This window comes from Lepidochelys kempii, chromosome 6 (genome assembly GCF_965140285.1).
Source record: "Lepidochelys kempii isolate rLepKem1 chromosome 6, rLepKem1.hap1, whole genome shotgun sequence".
Lineage (NCBI taxonomy): Eukaryota > Metazoa > Chordata > Testudines > Cheloniidae > Lepidochelys > Lepidochelys kempii.
This window is the reverse complement of record NC_136385.1, coordinates 86,859,068-86,880,750: the sequence shown is the minus strand read 5'-3', so window position 1 is coordinate 86,880,750 and position 21,683 is coordinate 86,859,068. Positions and strand designations below refer to the sequence as shown.

At 42.4% G+C, this 21,683-nt stretch overlaps 1 protein-coding gene across 1 annotated transcript in view; it reads left to right on the top strand.

Annotated features, from left to right (window-relative positions):
• SNX6 (sorting nexin 6) overlaps nt 1–21,683 on the top strand; it is a 54,326-nt gene that overhangs the window by 16,711 nt on the left and 15,932 nt on the right. The window contains exons 5-11 of the mRNA XM_073348999.1: nt 4,787–4,908; nt 7,546–7,669; nt 9,140–9,235; nt 12,673–12,778; nt 18,483–18,558; nt 19,296–19,335; nt 20,749–20,835. Of these exons, the coding sequence (XP_073205100.1) occupies nt 4,787–4,908; nt 7,546–7,669; nt 9,140–9,235; nt 12,673–12,778; nt 18,483–18,558; nt 19,296–19,335; nt 20,749–20,835 (651 nt within the window). The remainder of the gene's footprint in view (nt 1–4,786; nt 4,909–7,545; nt 7,670–9,139; nt 9,236–12,672; nt 12,779–18,482; nt 18,559–19,295; nt 19,336–20,748; nt 20,836–21,683) is intronic.

Sequence of the window (21,683 nt, the reverse complement as noted above, 5' to 3'; positions counted from 1 at the left end):
GAGTGATGAGGACATAGACACAGACTTCTCTCAAAGGACGGGCCCTGACAATGTGGGCATCATGGTGCTAACGGGGCAGGTTCATGCGCTGGAACGCCAATTCTGGGCCCGGGAAACAAGCACAGACTGGTGGGACCGCATAGTGTTGCAGGTCTGGGATGATTCCCAGTGGCTGCGAAACTTCGTCATGCGTAAGGGCACTTTCATGGAACTTTGTGACTTGCTTTACCCTGCCCTGAAGCGCATGAATACCAAGATGAGAGCAGCCCTCACAGTTGAGAAGCGAGTGGCGATAGCCCTGTGGAAGCTTGCAATGCCAGACAGCTACCGGTCAGTTGGGAATCAATTTGGAGTGGGCAAATCTACTGTGGGGGCTGCTGTGATGCAAGTAGCCCACGCAATCAAAGATCTGCTGCTATCAAGGGTAGTGACCCTGGGAAATGTGCAGGTCATAGTGGATGGCTTTGCTGCAATGGGATTCCCTAACTGTGGTGGGGCCATAGATGGAACCCATATCCCTATCTTGGCACCGGAGCACCAAGCCGGCGAGTACATAAACCGCAAGGGGTACTTTTCAATAGTGCTGCAAGCCCTGGTGGATCACAAGGGACGTTTCACCAACATCAACGTGGGATGGCCAGGAAAGGTACATGACGCTTGCATCTTCAGGAATTCTGGTCTCTTTCAAAAGCTGCAGGAAGGGACTTTATTCCCAGACCAGAAAATAACTGTTAGGGACGTTGAAATGCCTATATGTATCCTTGGGGACCCAGCCTACCCCTTAATGCCATGGCTCATGAAGCCGTACACAGGCAGCCTGGACAGTAGTCAGGAGCTGTTCAATTAAAGGCTGAGCAAGTGCAGAATGGTGGTAGAATGTGCATTTGGACGTTTAAAGGCGCGCTGGCGCAGTTTACTGACTCGCTTAGACCTCAGCAAAACCAGTATTCCCACTGTTATTACTGCTTGCTGTGCACTCCACAATCTCTGTGAGAGTAAGGGGGAGACGTTTATGGTGGGGTGGGAGGTTGAGGCAAATCGCCTGGCCGCTGGTTACGTGCAGCCAGACCCCAGGGCAATTAGAAGAGCACAGGAGGGCGCGGTGTGCATCGGAGAAGCTTTGAAAACCAGTTTCCCCTCCTCCCTTCGATCATCGCTTGCACAGGCAGTGAAGTCATTGTTGCTTCACATTCATGCATTCTTTATTAATTCATCACACAAATAGGGGGATAACTGCCAAGGTAGCCCGGGAGGGGTGGTGGAGGAGAGGTGCACCGGGAGGGGTGGTGGAGGAGGGAAGGACAAGGCCACACCACACTTTAAAAGTTTAAAACTTTAAAACTTATTGAATGCCAGCCTTCTGTTGCTTGTGCAATCCTCTGGGGTGGAGTGGCTGGGTGGCCGGAGGTCCCCCCCACTGCGTTCTTGGGCATCTGGGTGAGGAGACTGTGGAACTTGGGGAGGAGGGTGGTTGGTTACACAGGGGATGTAGCGGTGGTCTGTGCTCCAGCTGCCTTTTCTGCAGCTCAACCATATGCTGGAGCATATTAGTTTGATCCTCCAGCAGCCTCAGCATTGAATCCTGCCTCCTCTCATCATGCTGCCACCACCTTTCAGCTTCAGCCCTCTCTTCAGCCCGCCACCTCTCTTCCCGGTCATTTTGTGCTTTCTTGCGCTCTGACGTTGTCTGCCTCCACGCATTCCTCTGCACTCTCAGTGTGGGAGGACAGCATGAGCTCAGAGAACATTTAATCGCGAGTGCGTTTTTTTCGCCTTCTAATCTTCACTGGCCTCTGGGAAGGAGAAGATCCTGTGATCCTTGAAACACATGCAGCTGGTGGAGAAAACAAAAGGGGGACAGTGGTTTTTAAAAAGACACATTTTATAGAACAATGGGTACACTCTTTCACAGTAAACCTTGCTGTTAACATTACATCATAGCACGTGTGCTTTCGTTCCAAGGTTGCATTTTGCCTCCCCGCACTGCCTGGCTAGCCCCTCCCCCCTCTCCATGGCTAACAGCAGGGAACGTTTCTGTTCAACCACAGGAAAACAGCCCAGCAGGAACGGGCACCTCTGAATGTCCCCTTAAGAAAAGCACCCTATTTCAACCAGGTGACCATGAATGATATCACTCTCCTGAGGATATCACAGAGAGATAAAGAACGGATGTTGTTTGAACGCCAGCAAACATACACTGCAATGCTTTGTTCTACAATGATTCCCAAGTACGTGCTACTGGCCTGGAATGGTAAAGTGTCCTACCATGGTGGACGGAATAAGGCTGCCCTCCCCGGAAACCTTTTGCAAAGGCTTTGGGAGTACATCCAGGAGAGCCGTGAATGCCAGGGCAAATTAATCTTTAAACATGCTTGCTTTTAAACCATGTATACTATTTTAAAATGTACACTCTCCAGAGGTCCCTTCTACACCTGGCGGGTCTGGGAGGCAGCCTTGGGTGGGTTCGGGGGGTACTGGCTCCAGGTCCATGGTGAGAAAGAGTTCCTGGCTGTCGGGAAAATGGTTTCTCCGCTTGCTTGCTGTGAGCTGTCTACAGCTGCCTCATCATCATCTTCCTCATCCCAAAATCCTCCATCTCCATTGAAGGAGTCAAACAACACAGCTGGGGTAGTGGTGGCTGAACCCGCTAAAATGGCATGCAGCTCATCGTAGAAGCGGCATGTTTTGGGCTCTGACCCGGAGCGGCCGTTTGCCTCTCTGGTTTTCTGGTAGGCTTGCCTCAGCTCCTTAAATTTCACGCGGCACTGCTTCGGGTCTCTGTTATGGCCTTTGTCCTTCATGCCCTCGGAGATTTTGACAAATGTTTTGGTGTTTCAAAAACTGGAACATAGTTCTGATAGCACAGATTCCTCTCCCCATACAGCGATCAGATCCCGTACCTCCCGTTCAGTCCATGCTGGAGCTCTTTTGCGATTCTGGGACTCCATCATGGTCACCTGTGCTGATGAGCTCTGCATGGTCACCTCTGCTGATGAGCTCTGTGCTCACCTGCAGCTTGCCATGCTGGCCAAACAGGAAATTGAAATTCAAAAGTTTGCGGGCCTTTTCCTGTCTATCTGGCCAGTGCATCTGAGTTGAGAGCGCTGTCCAGAGCGGTCACAATGGAGCACTCTGGGATAGCTCCCGGAGGCCAATACCGTCTAATCGCGTCCACAGTACCCCAAATTTGACCCGGCAAGGCTGATTTCAGCGATAAGCCCCTTGTGGTGTGGAGTAAGGAAATCGATTTTAAGAGCCCTTTAAGTGTAAAAAAAAAAAAAAGGGCTTTGTCGTGTGGACGGGTGCAGGGTTAAATCGATTTAACGCTGCTAAATTCAACCTCAATTCCTAGTGTAGACCAGGGCTTTCAGTGTCTAGGGGGCCTATTCTGAATATTGGTGCCCTTTTCCACAGGCTAGAGTAATCAAACCTTATATCTCTTTCCTAAGGGTGCAGCTCCTGCATGCATAGGGCTTCAAACCAGCTCTATGCTACTCACCTGTGTGCCACTCTGTTCCCTGCAGAAATAATTGCTGGGTTGCACGGCAAAGTTTCGTATAGTAGGGAGAGAAATAAGGCAGGTCTCCCAAGGAATCTTTGGCAGAGAAATGCAGAATACCTACAGGAAAGCTTCCTAGAGATTTCTATGAAGGATTCCCAGGACATCCCTCTGTACATTAACAAACTTTTCTGCTGTGACCCAACTGCGTAGATGGAGAGGCTCTGTTGTTAATTTCTCTCTTATCCATCCTCTACTATATAACAAAATACACGAGAGCTCAATCTCCTCTCACTGTGCAGTATCAAAGCAAAATGAGCACTTACTGGAGCTCCCCTCTCCTGGCACACGGGATGCAGAGCTGGAGTGCTAGGACTGGCTAGACCTCTCTGGAGTGGTGAAGAGGTCCTGACTTGCTGCGCCACTGGATGTGTGCTGCACATTGTCCTCCGGCACCACTTCCTCATTGGGCTCGAGTCCGCTGGCTGCTGCCTCCAGTCTCCCCAAAGTATCCATGGGGCCTTGGTGGTGTAGCTGGAGTTGCCACCTAGGATGCATGCAGCTCCTTATAGAGTGATGGGTGGCCTCCCTTGCCTTTTGGTATGTCTGCATGACACTGATTTTAGCATGACACTGCTGTGTGTCCCTTTCGTGCCCCTTCTCCTGCATGCCACTAGCAATCAGCCTGTAGGTTTCGAAATTTCTATGGCTGGTGTAAAACTGCGACTGCACAGCCGCTTCTCTCCCCATGTACTCAGCAGATCCAACAGCTCTAGTGTGCTCCATGTGGGAGAGCATCTGCTGGGTAAAGCCAGCATCGTCAGCTGGGAAGATGCTGTATGACTTATGCACACTGAGCAAACAGGAAGAGGAATTTCAAAAATTCCTGGGTCTTTAAACAGGGGAGGGGCGCATACCTGTGTACCTTCAGGGCAGCAGAGTTCAAATTGCTGGCCAGAGCAGTCATGATGGACTTTGAGGGACCCCTGGAGGCCAATTAAGGTGACATAACCAACTGACGTATGTCCACTGATCCTGCATCGCTCTGTGTCGCAAAAAGCTCTATGCTGCTCGTCGAGGTGGTTTTATTATGTTGGCATAGCAGAAGACTTACATCGGCGGGAGGAGCATTTCAGTGTGTACACCTCAACTGTTTTGTCGACAAAAGCTGACTTTTGTCAATAAAACTGTGTAGTTTAGACAGGGCATTACTGTGCCCTTATTTGAAGGACTTTAGCTTTGACTAAGAAGGTGAGGAATTCAAAAGTACTCTGACTCATTTCACAGATTCCACCAGCACCACCCAGGCCTGACTTTGACGCTTCAAGGGAAAAACTACAGAAACTTGGAGAAGGAGAAGGATCGATGACTAAGGAAGAGTTCACCAAGATGAAACAAGAACTGGAAGCGTATGTATATTTTATTCAGTGCTCTGTGTGTGTGTGTTTGTATGTTTCAATTGCCTTTTAGTGCTCTCTGCTATTCCATACTTCTAATCATTTCACAACAGTGATCCCTTCTGGAAGATGCAGGTTTGAGCATCCGCAGTTACCACATAACCAGTGTTATCTCAATTATCATGATCAGAGCCATCAGGAAAATTGTATAAATTATTGCCCAGAATTGTGCGAATTTTATAAAGGGGTCATATAAATACACACTGAAAATGGAAAACGAAGTTAGCTTTTTTTGTTTTTACAAAGAATCCTTCAAGAACAAACTGTAAAGGCGAGGTATTAGGTCTTAACTAACCTTTTTCTCTACAGATCACTTATGAAGGCAGCTTCAATCAGACTTTGATAACCTGCTCTTCTGTTTTTACTATGTACTTGTATAAATCTTTTGTTTCACCATGAATATGGACTGAGCTGCTTTCTTTGCATGTGCCCTAGTAATAACTAAAAATGCAAATTTTACTTTCTATCTTTAGTTACTGTTAGTGAGAGACATAGGCAAGGCAGAAGAGCTCTCAAATCTGTGTGAAGTAATAGGAGCTTGTACAATCACAGTAGTTAGTTGTTAATGGGCAATTATCAAACTTCTGTTCTGTAGAACTGGAAATTTGGTAACTGCCTGACATGTTTTTTTATTGGGAATACATAATTTTACAGTAGGACAGTTTCTTGGAAATAGTGACTTCCCTGGTTATGCAGTTGATAGTGATTGGAGGATTTGTTGTAAGGTTTAGTACTCTGTGTTGAGTCATATAGGAAAGTCTTTTTCCTTGCTCCATCCCCTTTCTTTTATCTCATCCATGGACCTCTTTGCTCTTTCTCCTCCCTCCCTGATTTCAGTTTTCAGGTGTATATTTACACTGCTACTAGATTACTTCTCACCAAAGCACTGAACTGGCAAGAAAATAATTAGCACTTCTCAGCATCCAGCTGCTGTGAGCTAGTGTATTAAAATTATTGTATTAGACTGGTGTGCAAGAGATGGTTTGACAGCAGAGGAAATATACACATATACTTCATACACCAGAAAACTGGAAATTAGCAGAGCACAATAAATATTGAAGAATCTGTGATTTTCCAGCGGCCCTGATCATGATTCTTTTGTGGTCTGGTTAGGGGTTGGATAACACAGAAACCTTGGGGTTTCTTCTACTGCCACCTCCATCCTCTGCATCCTTCTTTTTTGTCTTCACTGAATGACTACTGCTCTCACAGAGATCAAACATCTCCCAACACTGATCCTGCTGGTTTGCTGGTATGTAAATCTTATGATCCCTCCTTGCACGTAGTGGAAGCCAGTGTATCAATTATCTAAGCCATTTCATTGTTAACTTGAGGGGGAATAAAAGAAGCCCCTTTCCTCTTATTTCTGTACAATCAATGCAGTTTACTAAACATGTCAGTTAATTGAATTTACAAAATAAAATAAACTATAGTAAACTAGTATTGACAGGAGTAGATGCTCCTCTTCCTAATTAATCTTTTGTTTGCACCATAAACTAAACTTCAATTATTGCCTTAAAATCTAGTTTGGTTGAACTGGACAACTGACTTATCATGATACTTACTTTTGATATACAGTAAAACCTCAGAGTTACAAACTGACTGGTCAACCACATACCTCAGTGCATATTTCTGGTTTCTAATCAGGTAGCAGCAGAGACAAAACAAAGCGCAAATACAATACAGTACTGTGTTAAATATAAATTACTTAAAAAAAAAAAAAAAAAAGGAAATTTTAAAAAAACGATCTGGCAAGATAAGGAAACCTGTTTCGGTGCTTGTTTCATTTAAATTAAGATGGTTAAAAGCAGCATTTTTCTTCTGCATAGTCAAGTTTCAAAGCTGTATTAAGTCAATGTTCAGTTGTAAACTTTTGAAAGAACAACCATAACGTTTTGTTCAGTATTACAAACGTTTCAGAGTTACAGCCTCCATTCCCGAGGTGTTCGTAATTCTGAGGTTCTACTGTACTAAATCTTACAACCATTCCAAAAGGGAAATTAAGCAAAAGATCCGTGTATAGAGCACCCAGTGTGTGTTAGGCACTTCAGACATGGAATAAGATTCCTGATCCAAAGAGCTTGCAAGCTAAATGGACAAAATACAGACAAATGAGTTGAGGGGAGCAAATAGGCAAGATGGAGATAGAGGAAGGAATATTCACAATAGGCTACGCGATTGCTTGTGTAGTACAGTTTTGCATCTTGTTAGTTCTTGATAGTTTATGGGAAGGATAAATGGGGTTATACTTCCAGTGGAACTAACACACAGATGGAATTTGTATCCTCATTTAAAGGGCCTGTAATATTTGTTGTATTTATCTCTATATGTCTGCTTATGTTATATGATAAAGGATTAAATTTTTCGCCATGTATTAACATTACCTTCTTAGTGCACACATTAAATACCACATAATATACTAACATCAAGTACATCAAAGGTTAGGGTAAAATATTTTAGCATTCCTTAGTTTTGTCTGTGTACGAGGATGTTTCTATTTTCTGCAGTCGGCTTCATAAAAAATTAATTGTTTTGGGTGGAATTTTAATTCTTTATTGTGTAGTCACTGTACTTGTTTTTTGTTTCTAGTGAATATCTGGCAATATTCAAGAAGACAGTTGCAATGCATGAAGTGTTCTTGTGTCGTGTGGCAGCACATCCTATCTTGAGAAAAGATTTAAATTTCCATGTCTTCTTGGAATATAATCAGGATGTGAGTATTGAAAACTGATTCAGTAGCAAAAGTAATCAAGATGTACTTTCATGATATGATTGAAAATGGGTAGAACACTTGATCTCCTGAAGCAATTTACAGTGATTCCTTAACCAAACCTCTTTGGATTTAGAATTTAAGAAATTAAATTAGCTGGCCCTGTCAAAGTTCATTTTTCTGCCATCTGGGTAATTGGCATTCAGGACTTAATTTATAGTTTTTGAACTGTAGCCCAGTCAGAAAAAATACTTACGGGAGACTAGCAACACTTTTTAATCAGTCACCATTTGCTGTGGCTCAAGAAGATATTTACTCACCTATTCTTTAATTGATTTCAGGTGTTTTGAAAGAGAGAGCATGATGAAACAAACTATCATTATCACTGTTTTGTAAAACACAAGTGTGATTAGTTCTCGTCAAGACAGCATTCCAAGAGTAACTCTTTGATTAAAAATTATGATGGGTAAAAGGTTCTGTTAAGTTTACAGATTCTTCTTCAGTATAACATGGTTGTTAAATATTATGCCAAGATGACAAAAATCTCTGAGAAGCAGAATAGTTTTGTGATAGCTAAACTAGTTAAATATATGGAGAAGTAACCAATACAAGCTGTCTTCATACTGCGTTGGAGTTGGAATCCTAATACTGGGCTAGTGAAGTGGAGGTCGTTATGTATTGTAACTTGCCTAAAAACCTATTTCTGAGATGATGGTGTATATTGTCTAAATAGTGGTGCCTCAATTACTTTTTTAAGTAACTAAATGTAACTATATCTCTTGCACTACCTTCAATGTTGAAAATTGAAAATAAAACTAAAACCAAACCTCAGGTAATAGATCTTTTTCTTAACTTGAAACATGACTTTTGGTTCTCTGATATATAGAAGGTCAACTCAGTACTTGCTGCAGAAGAAGCAAAGCTGATCCAGGAATTCTGGCCCCACAGATCTGGAAAGTTAGGTGGACAGAAGAAAGGATGTGGGGAAATGGTGTGAGAGGGATGATTTCAGTGGAAGCAAGGAGGGGGATGGATTAGAAGTTCCTGAAGATGAAGTAATTTGCAATTGTAAGCAGCAAAGGAAGAGCTAGTGACATTAGCTAACTTGTCAGTAGCTTCCTTTTACTGTGTATAAAAAAATGAGGACATTTGAGAATGAATGTAGCTGAAATGATACAGATACATTCAGTATTCTTCCCAAATACTATGGAGTTGCATGTTTTCCCAAAACTCACATTAGATGTTAAAGGAAGTCTGGTCAATAACCAGTAGAATGCAAAATGTTGTATTAGTAATACTTGGTGCATCGTCCACATTATTTATACAATGTACTGTTAGGCAAACAGACATCAACCTGGTACAAGACTTGCAGTTTCTAGTATAATTTCTAGCTCCTCTCAGTCCAGAAATGAATTCACTGCTTTTATTGTCTTCAGAGACTGTGCTAACTTGAGATGTGAACTTGTCTTTCAGTTGAGTGTTCGTGGGAAAAACAAGAAAGAGAAACTTGAAGACTTCTTTAAAAACATGGTTAAATCAGCAGATGGTGTCATTGTTTCAGGAGTAAAGGTGATTCATCTCTAGCATGTTAATAAAATGTTTAGTAATTTTTTTGAAACTGTATCTCTTTGAATTGAAATCAAATATGATTACAAAAGGAGACAAATACCAAATGCATGCCAAGTACATTTCAGGGCTTCACAAATTTATTATACACTTGCCAGAGGTAGATACAAAAGAGGTGAAGGTGGAGGGACTTGGGGCCGCACCAGCAAAGCCCAGGTGTAGCAACTTGAGATGTCTAGCCCCTTGCAACACCAGCTACTGAGAAGGGTGCTGTCCTGGGACCCTTTCTGGAGGTTTCATCATTCATATTATTCTCTTCTGGATAGCAGGAATTGTAATCTTAGGGCTTGTCTTCACTATGGGGAGATTGATGCTGCTGCAATTGATGCAGCAGGTGTCGATTTAGTGGGTCTAGTGAAGACCCGCTAAATCGATGGCAGAGCGCTCTCTAGTCAACCCAGAGTACTCCAGCTCTCCGAGAAGAATAAGGTAAGTCAACTGGAGAGCATCTTCTGTTAATGCAGAGCAGTGAAGACACTGGGATAAGTCGACCTAAGCTATGTTGACTCCAGCTATGTTATTCACGTAGCTGGAGTAGCGTATCTTATGACGACTTACCCCAGCATTGAAGACCAGCCCTTAAAGTTGCATATCTACCTGCTGGAAAGAGGCTTTGGGTCTCCTTCCGCCCCTACCCCAGTCACCTTCCAGAACTATCTGGCTGCTTCCACAGGGAAGGCATTCCTGGTTTTATCCCTTCTCCAGCCCTTTTATTTATTTATTTTTTGGAGGAGGAAGGTGGAGGGGTGGAGTGGATAGGGGCCATTTCCCTCCCCCAATGAATAACTCTGATACCTGCTTTGGTTAAGAACATAAGAATGACCATTTGGGGTCAGACCAATGGTTCATCTAGCCCAACAGTGGCATCCTGTGTTCCAACGGGCTAAAGCCATATGGTTCCAAGGAAGTGAATGGGACAGGGCAGTCATCAAATGATCCATCCCCTGTTGTCCATTCCCAGCATCTGGCAGTTAGAGGCTTCGGGACATCCGGAGCATGATGGTCCCTGACCGTCTTGGCTAATAGCCATTGATGGACCTATCCTTCATATGTTGCTCTTTATAGCTTTCCCAAATAGCATTGTGAAACAGATGATTCTGACTATTTTACCAGTGCCCAGTGAAATTAACAAGTCTGGACAATTTCACTGCGATATTCAAAATTCTTAGGCATTGCAGCTGCCTGTAGACTCAGGAAGACAATATTGAATCTTTTATTCAGTTAATGATTGGAAAGTTATCTTTGGAATTGTATTGACTAGAAACGTGCTTGTATAATGAAACCTTAAATTCTGGAGAAACTGTTGACTTCATCCCCTCTGTGCTCCAGTGAAAGCTTCCCACTAGCCAGTGGATTTTTCAAGCCCTATGTAACTTTCCTAATTGTATTCTTGAGACATCAGATGCGGGTACTACAGCCATGAGTTAGTTCTGGTGCAAAAGAGAGTCTAAAGGGCAATATATATATAAAAAAACTCTTATTCAAGGAGAAAAGATAGTGTTAATGTAATGTTTCAGACTCTTGCCTAGTGTAAATCTGCGTCCACTGTAATGCTATTTAGACATCTTGGCTTCTCCCAATCATCATCATAATTGTTTTCAAAACAATATAGAGAGAACTACCATATTCATTCATATTGTGTATCACATGAATGCTGTTGCATGATGTATTTCCTATGTATTAGTTAATAATGAAGGTGGTTAAGGCTTTTTGTTCACCTTTTTTTTCTCTTTTGAGTAGTGCTCATGAAAGGGGCTAGATTAGCAATACTGTAACCCAGTCTTCTGTCCACAGAGCAGATATTAAATAGGCAGTAACTGTTCATATTGTCTGCGTCTACCCACCTATATGCTTCAGCATGATCTGAATGGTCTGGATGGCAGAGTACTTCAATGTCCTTGCACACTCAGTTCATAGCATCTCTGCAGAGACAACAGAAGTGTCTAATTGTGACAGTTGTGGTGTTAATCTTTTTAGGTAGATGCCTCTGTACTAGGTACTGGACAGAAACAGCGAATCATAGAAATTTAGGATTGGATGGTACTTCGATAGGTCATTTAGCCCAGTACTCTGTACTGAGGCAGGACTAGTGGCTCTCAACCTTTCCAGACTACCCTTTCAGGCGTCTGATTTGTCTTGCATACCCCAAATCTCACCTCACTTAAAAATTATTTGCTTACAAAATCAAACCTAAAAATATCGAAGTGTCACAGCACGCTATTACTGAAAAATAGCTTACTTTCTCATTTTTACCATATAATTATAAAATAAATCCATTGGAATATAAATATTATACTTACATTTCAGTGTATAAAGCATATAGAACAGTATAAACAAGTCGTATGAAATTTTAGTTTGTACTGACTTTGCTAGTGCTTTTTATGTAGCCTGTTGTAAAACTAGGCAAATATCTGGATCAGTTCATGTATCCCCTAGAAGACCTCTGTGTACCCATAAGGGTACATGTTCCCCTGGCTGAGAACCACTGATCTGGACCATTCCTGATGGATGTTTTTCTAGCCTGTTCTTAAAAACCTCCAATCATAGAGATTCCACAGCCTGCCTAGGCAACTTGTTTCAGTGCTTAACTACCCTTATGATTAGGAAGTTTTTTCTACTGTCTAATCTAAATCTCCCTAGCTGCAATTTAAGCCCATTACTTCTTGTCCTGTCTTCAGTGGTTAAGGAGAACAATTTATCACCCTCCTCTTTATGAGAGCCTTTTCATACTTGAAGACTGTTATCATGTGTCCCCCCTCAGTCTTCTCTTCTCCAGACAAAACAAACTCAGTTTTTTTATCTTTCCTCATAGGTAATGTTTTCTAGATCTTTAATAATTTTTGTTGCTCTCTCTGGACTTTGTCTAATTTGCCCACGTCTTTCCCAGTGTGGTGCCCAGAACTGGATGCAGTACTGCAATTGAGACCAGATATCTAACTATTTCGCTAACCAGCTGATGAATGGTAATGAACCTTCTCCTTCGTTGCTGGTTTGAGTCTTAATAGAACTGGTGACATAGAGGTGGAAGGTACTTATTACAACCACCCTAGTAAATTACAAATGCATTATGAAACACCATATCTTTAAAAATCAGTTTTTCTTTCACCTACCTGCTAACCATGTGTTAAGGATTCTAGGTGTGCAACACCTATTATCATAAAGGCTAAAACATTGCAGGCAAACATCAAATCTTGTGGGACTTGGCAGGTCAGTGAAGTAGAAACTGACTTTCGTATAGGGTGTTTTACAAAATATGTACAGAGTTCACTTACACGTATTATAAAGTATTTAATTGTACACAGTCATTATTGTATACTAAATTTCATGTGTATTATTATAGATAGTTGAATCTGTTTTCTAAATACCGTTTTGTCTTTTAGGATGTAGATGACTTTTTTGAACATGAAAGAACATTCCTTGTAGAATACCATAACCGAGTCAAAGATGCATCTGGCAAATCTGATAAAATGACAAGATCACACAAAAGTGAGTTTCTGTTCTTTGAGCGGGGGAAGCCTCATTAGTTATAGCACACACTAGAAAATTTTCAAAGTCATAGAACCATAGAATATCAGGATTGGAAGGGACCTCAGGAGGTCATCCGGTCCAACCCCCTGCTCAAAGCAGGACCAATCCCCAATTAAATCATCCCAGCCAGGGCTTTGTCAAGCCTGACCTTAAAAATATCTAAGGAAGGAGATTCGACCACCTCCCTAGGTGTGTTTCACCACCCTCCTAGTGAAAAAGTTTTCCTAATATCCAACCTAAACCTCCCCCACTGCAACTTGAGACCATTACTCCTTGTTCTGTCATCAGCTACCACTGAGAACAGCCTAGATCCATCCTCTTTGGAACCCCCTTTCAGGTAGTTGAAAGCAGCTATCAAATCCCCCCTCATTCTTCTCTTCTGTAGACTAAACAATCCCAGTTCCCTCAGCCTCTCCTCATAAGTCATGTGTTCCAGTCCCCTAATCATTTTTGTTGCCCTCCGCTGGTCTCTTACCAATTTTTCCACATCCTTCTTGTAGTGTGGGGCCCAAAACTGGACACAGTACTCCAGATGAGGCCTCACCAGTGTCGAATAGAGGGGAACGATCACATCCCTCAATCTGCTGGCAATGCCCCTACTTATACGTCCCAAAATGCCATTGACCTTCTTGGCAACAAGGGCACACTATTGACTCATATCCAGCTTTTCGTCCACTGTAACCTCTAGGTCCTTTTCTGCTGAACTGCTGCCTAGCCATTCGGTCCCTAGTCTGTAGCGGTGCATGGGATTCTTCTGTCCTAAGTGCAGGACTCTGCACTTTGTGATTGGCAACGACCTGCCGTTGATAACTTGCCTCACATGCAAGGAAGAGTAAAATTCTCAGGGAGTATAAACGTCTTTATGCAAGCAGAAGTAAACATAAGAATGGCCTTACTGAGTCAGACCAAAGGTCCATCTAGGGCAGTATCCTATCTTCTGACAGTGGCCAATGCCATGTGTCCCAGAGGGAATAAACAGAACAGGTAATCATCAAGTGATCCATCCCCTGTCACCCATTCCCAGCTTCTGGCAAAAAGAGGCTAGGGACACCATCCTGGCCAATAGCCATTGATGGACCAAAGACTAATCAGATCTTGGAATAACATATCTCTCTGGGTGTAACTAATGCTCAGGGCTGGCTTTATGGGTGGGTGCCATGGTCAAGAGGCGAGGAGCAGAGCTGGCCTGGAGTGCAAGGTCATGGAAGGGAATTTGGAGCAATGGTTTGGGGAGGAAGTGGGGTCCGGGGAGGCAGCGGGGGCCAAGGGTGATGGGGAGGAGGGCGGGGGAAGCCGTGGGGGCCAGTGGCAATGATTGGGGGAGGCAGTGGGGGTCTGGGGCACCAAAATACAAGTTGGCTGAGAGTGCCATTTTCTTCATGGCTAATGCTGTACTAGACCAGTTGGAATTAGAATAAACTGCTTTTACACTGGAGACTATATGATTCTTCATACCATTTCTTTTGGGGATAACTGAAACATATATTTAACCTTTAGTTAAGTTTTATGAATTTTAGAGGGCAGAGGTGGGTGTTACAGCTACATTCATGATTAAATTCTGTCACAAACCTTTTCTAGTGGGGAGAACTTTAGATCTGCCTGCAGTTACCTGGGTTCAACTCATGCCACACAAGAAATTACATTTCTTTACTCAACCTCAAACTCAACTATTCCAATCCAACAAAAAGTGGCAGTCATAATATGTCAGGGGAGTGGAGAGGTTTGGGAAAGTTTGGCATGCCAAAATTTGGGAACTGTTGGCGACCTTAAGTTCAAGAAGGAAATAAATTTTTCCTTCCGCAGTTGCCCATCTTCAGTCTCGGAAGGTGCCATTTGGTATTAATCAGCTTGGAAACTTCGAGTAAGCAGTGTCTGTTGGGGCCATGTGTGCACCCACCCTCTTCCACCCTGCGAATTCCAAGGGCATAAAAGCAGGCATAGACCCACCTGTTTCTGTTAGACTGCTAAAAGAGAAGTGGGCTGGCATAGCTCAGTGTTCTTGATGCGTCCCTCATTGGGTTGGTTTGTCCTTATCCTCTCTAGGGATTTTTGTTTGTGAACAATTAAATAGGATTTTTTTAGAGAAGCTCTTCCCCCCCCCCCACCCCCACCCCCACTGTTCACATATTTTTTTCAAGTGTCATCTGGGCTCAGCTCTTGCCCTGCCGTACCATCCTTTTTCAGTACTGTTCTGTTTTATCTTTGTTTTTCTTTCCCTTTTGTTAGGGTCTGCTGACACAATGGCACCATGGTGAGGTGACTAGGAAGGCAGGCCTTTCAAGCCTTGCGCTTCATAAAACACTTTGACGCTGGTCACTGATGGTTATGTGCAATGTCTGGTACCTGGGAGATGGTCACAATTTGAATAGGTGTTTGATCTATCTTTCTCCTATGAAACCTGAAAAGATTAGGAGGGTCATCTTTAAATTGCTGTTGGAGAGACTCTTAAGGAGCAAGTTGTGGAGTCTGGCAGAATCTGCATTAAAAGGGCACTTTAATGTCAAAGACCTTTTGCAAGAAGTGACTGTTTACAGGCCTGGCGAAAGTGGGTGAAATCCCTGTTTTTGCCCAAGTTAAAGATGTGAAGGTTTGTGACAGCCGCACCTCTGCTGTAGCTCAAAGTAGTACTTTCTCAGGGAAGAACTGGGGAAAGGACATCTATATTTGCTGTAACTGTGATTGGCTTATAAGAGCTCAGTCTCCATAGGGAGTGTCTTTTGCCCTAGGGAACGCTCAGTGTTCTTGGGGATTCACATAAACAAAGTCCTTTTTAATCCCAGCACAAAGGTGGGGATTGGACTTCTGAGCTTTCACAGCTATGAAAGCTTTCGTGCCAGAGGACAATTCCATATGTCTCCCTTGGTAATAGTAATTGACATCTGTGGAGTGTGTTGAGGTGCTTACTTTAGCACATTGTTCGAGACTTGCAACCCACGGTGGTTCTGTTAGTTCCAGCCTGAGTTATGCAATTTCAGTTCTCCATCGTCCTAGAACTGAAAACGGAATTGCAAATTTTTCATCCCAGTTTACCAGAACGTTTGTCTCAGAATCAGGGCAAGATTCTTCACCCAGATTCTGATTTTCTTATTAGGCTGACAACTAGACTTCTGGATTTCTGGGAGCACTAGACTGAGTATTTTGTCAAAGTCAAGAGGTTAATATTGGAAAACAGGAAGCCGTTGACTAGGAAAACATAGTTGATGAAATGGAAGAGATTTTCCTTCTGAGCAACTCAGAAAAGAGTAGATCCAAAGTGGCCTTCCATTACTTCTGGTTTTGGGTCTTCTGCTACATATATGTCAAAAATATGAGCTAGCACCCTTCATTTGTCTACCATTTCAACTTTCCACCCTCTAATGCATGGACTGTTAATCTTTGCTGACCCTACAGTAATGCAGTTTGCCAAAGACTTGCTCCATGTATTCCTTCTTCTGTGTGAACCACCTTTGTTAATGGGATCTGAAACTGGTACTTACAAAGCTAATGGGGGCCCTGGTTCAAACTCCTGTCAGACAGTTCTTCGTACAATTTCTCTGAAGATTGCATTTTGCATTGCTGCATTATCAGCCCAGATTATTAGTGAGATCCAGGCCATTGTGACTTATGTTCTGTAAGAATGGCCCTGTGTCCTCACTACAAATTCCTGTCTAAAGTGGTTTCAGGTTTCTATTTTAACCAGACACTTAACTTCCTTGTATTTTTCCCTAAACTTCATTCACATCTAGCAGAGATTAGATGCCATACTAGATAACATCAAGAAGGCCCTTGGTTATTTCCTGACTAGGACCAGGACAGGATCTGTAACTCTCCTGGTTTTATTTCCAATGTACCACAAAAATATGAGGGTCTGGTAGCAAGAGACTGACCAAACTCAAGACATCAAAAGTTCATTGATCCTAGTGGTTGAGAAGCACGTGGTTCTCAACACTCTGAGTTATCGTAGTGGCCAGTCCAATCAAACGGAGCCTGTGGACTGATGGTTCCTTCAAAGTTCTATCTAGGGAAGGTAGAGTATGGACCTCAGGAATCTTGCAAAGATTCTCAAGCGTGGTCCATGGAGCACTTCCTAGTGATCTCCAGAGAGCTGGAGTGTTGCAAAGAGTTGTCGTCTCTCACTTCCAAAAATATCATTTAGACCAGACATTCTCAAACTGTGGTCTGCGAGCTCCATTTAGGTGGTCCGTGGATAGTTCCCTCTAAGGTGCACACCTGGGCGGCTGCACATGAGAGAATGAAGGGCCACCCCCATAATTAGTGGAGCCACGCAGGAGCCACGTACCTGGACCCTGGAGATAATGCACATGTAAGGTGGGGTGGTGGCCTTGGGGGGAATAAGGGGTAAGTGGGAGGGAGCAGTGGAGTGATAAGAGGGGGGAATCTGGAACATGCAGGTCTGCGGTGGTCAGAGAAAGAGTCGACTTTCCCCAGCTCCAGGGCTGCAGCTGCCGGGGAGAGGTGGCCCTCAGCCTCAGCTCTGTGGCGGGGAAGAGATCCCCGATCCTTTCCAGCCCCACCTAGGGGGCTGCTGTGGTGGGGGAGAGAGGGAGAGACCCCCCTTCCTTCCCAGCCCCAGCTCAGGCGCTGCAGTGGCGGGGGAGAGAGGGCACATCCATCACATTAGAAAGATAAGACAACTGTTATTAAAATATGAGTTGTGTGCTTTTATTTGTAGAACAAAAAAACGTTTATTATTGTTTTTTTATATAGTGCTTTTATCCAATAGCTAATGGTATAAACAATGTTTGGAAAGATCATTAAGTGGTCCACCGAGACCCGCAGCAATTTTCAAGTGGTCCGTGAAAAGAAAAGTTTGAGAATCACTGATTTAGACGGATTAAAATACATAATTTCCTAATATTACTCTGCTATATAAGCTATTATAGTAGTTCCACAGGGCTGATATGCAATAGTGAGTTTAACAATCTGTTAAAACAAGGTCTATGCTACAAACTTTTTTTGTAATCTATTGTAATGAAGTACCATCAGAACAAGAATTAGTATTAACTTTCTTATATTCTCAAGGTAAAGTGAGTCAAGAAATTTCCAGTTGTGTCAAATATCTGCAAGTTGAAAGGCACACCACTGGTGGGGGCATGTAGGGTAGGTGTAGCTACATGCTGAGTGAAAAGCAGGCTGTGTCCACACTGTGGTATATAGTGTTTGTCACGGAGGTCATGGATTCCATGACTTCTGCAGCAGCCCCATGTGGCTGGCCCAGGAGCCGCTTGGGCAGCCCCCAGGTCAGTCGCACTGGCTGCTGCTGAGGCAGTCTCAGGGCAGTTTTGGGCATGGGTGGGCTTGGGGTTGGGGCCACTGCTTATTTGGAGGGGGCTTCTCTCCCTCGGCATGCCCCACATGCTGCCTCTGTTGGCAGCCAGGCACCACCCCTGCAGCTCCCATTGGCCGCAGTTCCCAGCCAATAGGAGCTGCAGAACCGGGGCTTGGGGTGGAGCAGAGGCAACGCGTGGAGCTAGGGAGCTGGGGCCACTGCTTCCCATAATTTCATCGTGTAATTCCTGCATCAAGCCCATAACTCCTGGTTGAACTAGAGCATACCTTTTAGAAAAGCATCCAGTTTTGAAAAAATAACATGTGCTTCTTGAAATAATATTCATACAAGAGTAGAATGAAATTCAGTCTTAAGTCCTTTTTTTCTTTCTAGGTGTTGCAGATGACTGTAATAGAATTGGGTCTTCATTGTATACATTAGGAACACAGGACTCCACAGATATGTGCAAGTAAGATTTTTATTGTTAAAAGTGATTATATTATGGGACAGATTGCTACCCAGCAATATGTTAATTTTTACTTAGCCAGGTTGATGTCTATTCATTTGTCAAAATGGATTGAGTCCATAAGAGAGAATAACATCCAAAAGAATGGTTTCTTTCTCTTCCCTTACCACTCCCCATATGCATAGCAAGCAGATTTTAAGGCATGACAAGAGCACATCTAAGATCTGGGTATATGCATGCTTTGTCATAGTCACAGCAGAGCGATCAAGAAAAGTGGCATCATTGTGCACCTCTGTGGATCCCCATTCTTTCCCTAGAGTTGAAAACAAGAGGTATGCATCCATATGGAGATTTGTGCTCACTCACGCTTTTGGTAATTTTGTCCAGTATGTTGAATTTTGTCCAGTATGTTTGATATTCTGAACTAAATTGTACTCCTGGACTCTGCACACTAAAACATAGGCAATTTAAAAAATGTTCTTTTAAATTTGCTTGTGAAAATGAAGGCTTAACCATATCAGTTGTACTTGGCATTATTGCAGGAAGGAGCTATATATGAAGTTAACGTACAGAGATTTGTCAATTCACCTCAGTTCTGGTAATACTATACTCCAGTTGCAGTAATAGGCCTTTCTTGCTTTGTACCAAATCTTAGTTTTGTGATCAGTTTATTTAGATCATTGACTGGAAATTGAACGGAAAACCATTAAAGTCATAATACGTATCTGTTTCCTTCCCAGGTTTTTTCTGAAGGTATCAGAGTTATTTGACAAAACAAGGGTATGTATCATTAAATCAATTTTTAGATGTAAACTTCTGTTTGTAGTTGTATATCCCAGTGTGTGCCAGGATATTGACAATTAGTATCTTGGGGTCAGTGGTCTTTTGATCAGCTTGTGAGTTTTTTATGGTAAGTATTGAGCATTGGGCAGAGGTGAGGAGGAAGATAGTGTGTTAGGATTTTCAAACTGCTTTTTAAATAAAACCACATTCAAAATGACTCTGTAGACTGTGTGAAAAGGTAAAAGGGAGTCAAGGTGGGCGAGGTATATTTATTGGACCACCTGTTGGTGAAAGGGACAAGCTTTCATGCTTACACAGAGCTCTTCAAAGGATCTAGTTTATCTACCTTGTAGCCTGACATTAATTTTACCAAGTAAGGGGAGCTAGTCCTCCAAAATGTTAAGAAGTGCTCAAGGTTTTTGTCTGTTACTGCAACAGAAGTGATTTTAAAAGACTTGCATGCAAGAAGATTGCCTCCAAGTTATCCCACGAGAAAGCTATCAGGAATAAGAATATAATGCAGTAGATGGAATGGAAAGGACACTAATGGAAAAGGAAATTTTAAAAATATTGAGTTGGGACCTTGAGCAACAATCATTTGAGAGGTCAGCAAATTAGTTATGTAAATAGCTAGTAAACATGAATATTTTAAAACCTATTAGTTTATGCAGACATGGAATAATGAAGACTTTCTGATTCAGATGCTTCTTCAGATAAATGATTTACCCTGCTCTGTTAACTACATACGGGTGCAGCAATACTGTATTGGGTATATATTTTATTCAAAGACAGTGCACTGTTGAATCAGTTTGCCTTCTCATCACTGAGATTCAACTTCATGAGTGCACCTTTTGAACACAGCTACTGATTTGGTTAAAGCTGGATGTGTTACTGGAATAACATTTTAACACTATAGATGTTGGAGATGAAGGTGGGTGCCAGCAACTGTACAGAACTGGTTGACCTTTCCAGACAGTTCATACAGTAGAATTGGTCTCTTTGAAGAGTATCTGCACTTGAATAGCTGATATGGAGTTAAGACAGAATTTTTATGTTCTGTTAATCTCATATGATGAGAATGTGTATTTTCCTCTGAGGCTGTTTGAACTTCTCTGTCTTTTTCAGTATACAGTATATTCCACTGAAAGTGGGAACAATGTCCTTGTTAAAAACTGGCTTCCTATAAAACAAACAGGCATACCTAGCGCATGTTTAATTGTTTAATTAATTGATTAATTTAATTAATTTAATTGTTTAATTTTTTGAAAGTGGTAATATCTGTGTGCATCATGCACTGTTGCTTTGCACGTATCTGCACCTGTACTTACATCAAACAAATGAAAAATTGGAGTCCAGATGTTTTGAGAAAGGCATATCACTTTTTTTTCTCTCCCCCCCCCCCCCCCCCAGAAAATAGAGGCGCGGGTGTCTGCAGATGAAGACCTTAAGCTTTCTGACCTTCTGAAATATTACTTAAGGGAATCACAAGCTGCTAAGGTGAATTTGTGCTTTATGTTCAATGAGGTAGTGCACTTCTTGAAAGAGTATTTAGGGATCACCTAAGTAAATATAAATTATGCTAATTTAGTGGATTAGGAAAAGGACAAAAATCTCCAGCCTGTTAATTTTTGTCCCACTCTCCCAGTATTGGATCTTCACTCTTAAGAAAATGGTAACAACAACATTTTGTTTGCTCCCATCTGCAAGGCTAAATATCATTTGTGGATTTAGAAGCAATGAAGGAGTAACTTTGAAAAATTCTGTAAACTACTTATAATTCGCAGATTATTCTAATGACTGTGCTTAATTGAAAAGTAGTCATATAGTTTGACAACTGTTTCATATACTCTAAAATCACTGAAACTAAAACAAATAATGTAAATAAAACTTTATTATAGGCAAAGTTGGTTCCAAAACTGTTTGCTTGGTGTGGGAAGAGACTGTTTTTTGCTTCTTCATACTGTTAGAAGGAATTTACAAAGTTGTCCACATTCAGAAAAAGGTGGTGGTGATGATGGATGCTGTTTACATTTTTTTAATACAGAAGGCTAGTATTGTTTCTCATGCTATGCAGGTATTTCGGAATCATAATCTAAACAATAGCTTGATTCTAATCTGCTGGGAGGATATGGAATTCCCCATACCTGCCTTCTCCTGAGTTTCTTGCAACATCCTCTGAAGCTTTTAGTGTTGGCCACTGTCAGACAGAATATTGGACTAGATGACACCACTTGTTTGATCCAATATGGGAATTTCTATGCCCCTTTATGTTGCTGGGGTGGGAGGATCTGTTTTGCTATATTCACATAACTAAAATTAGAATAATCTTAACAAGCAGGAATAAA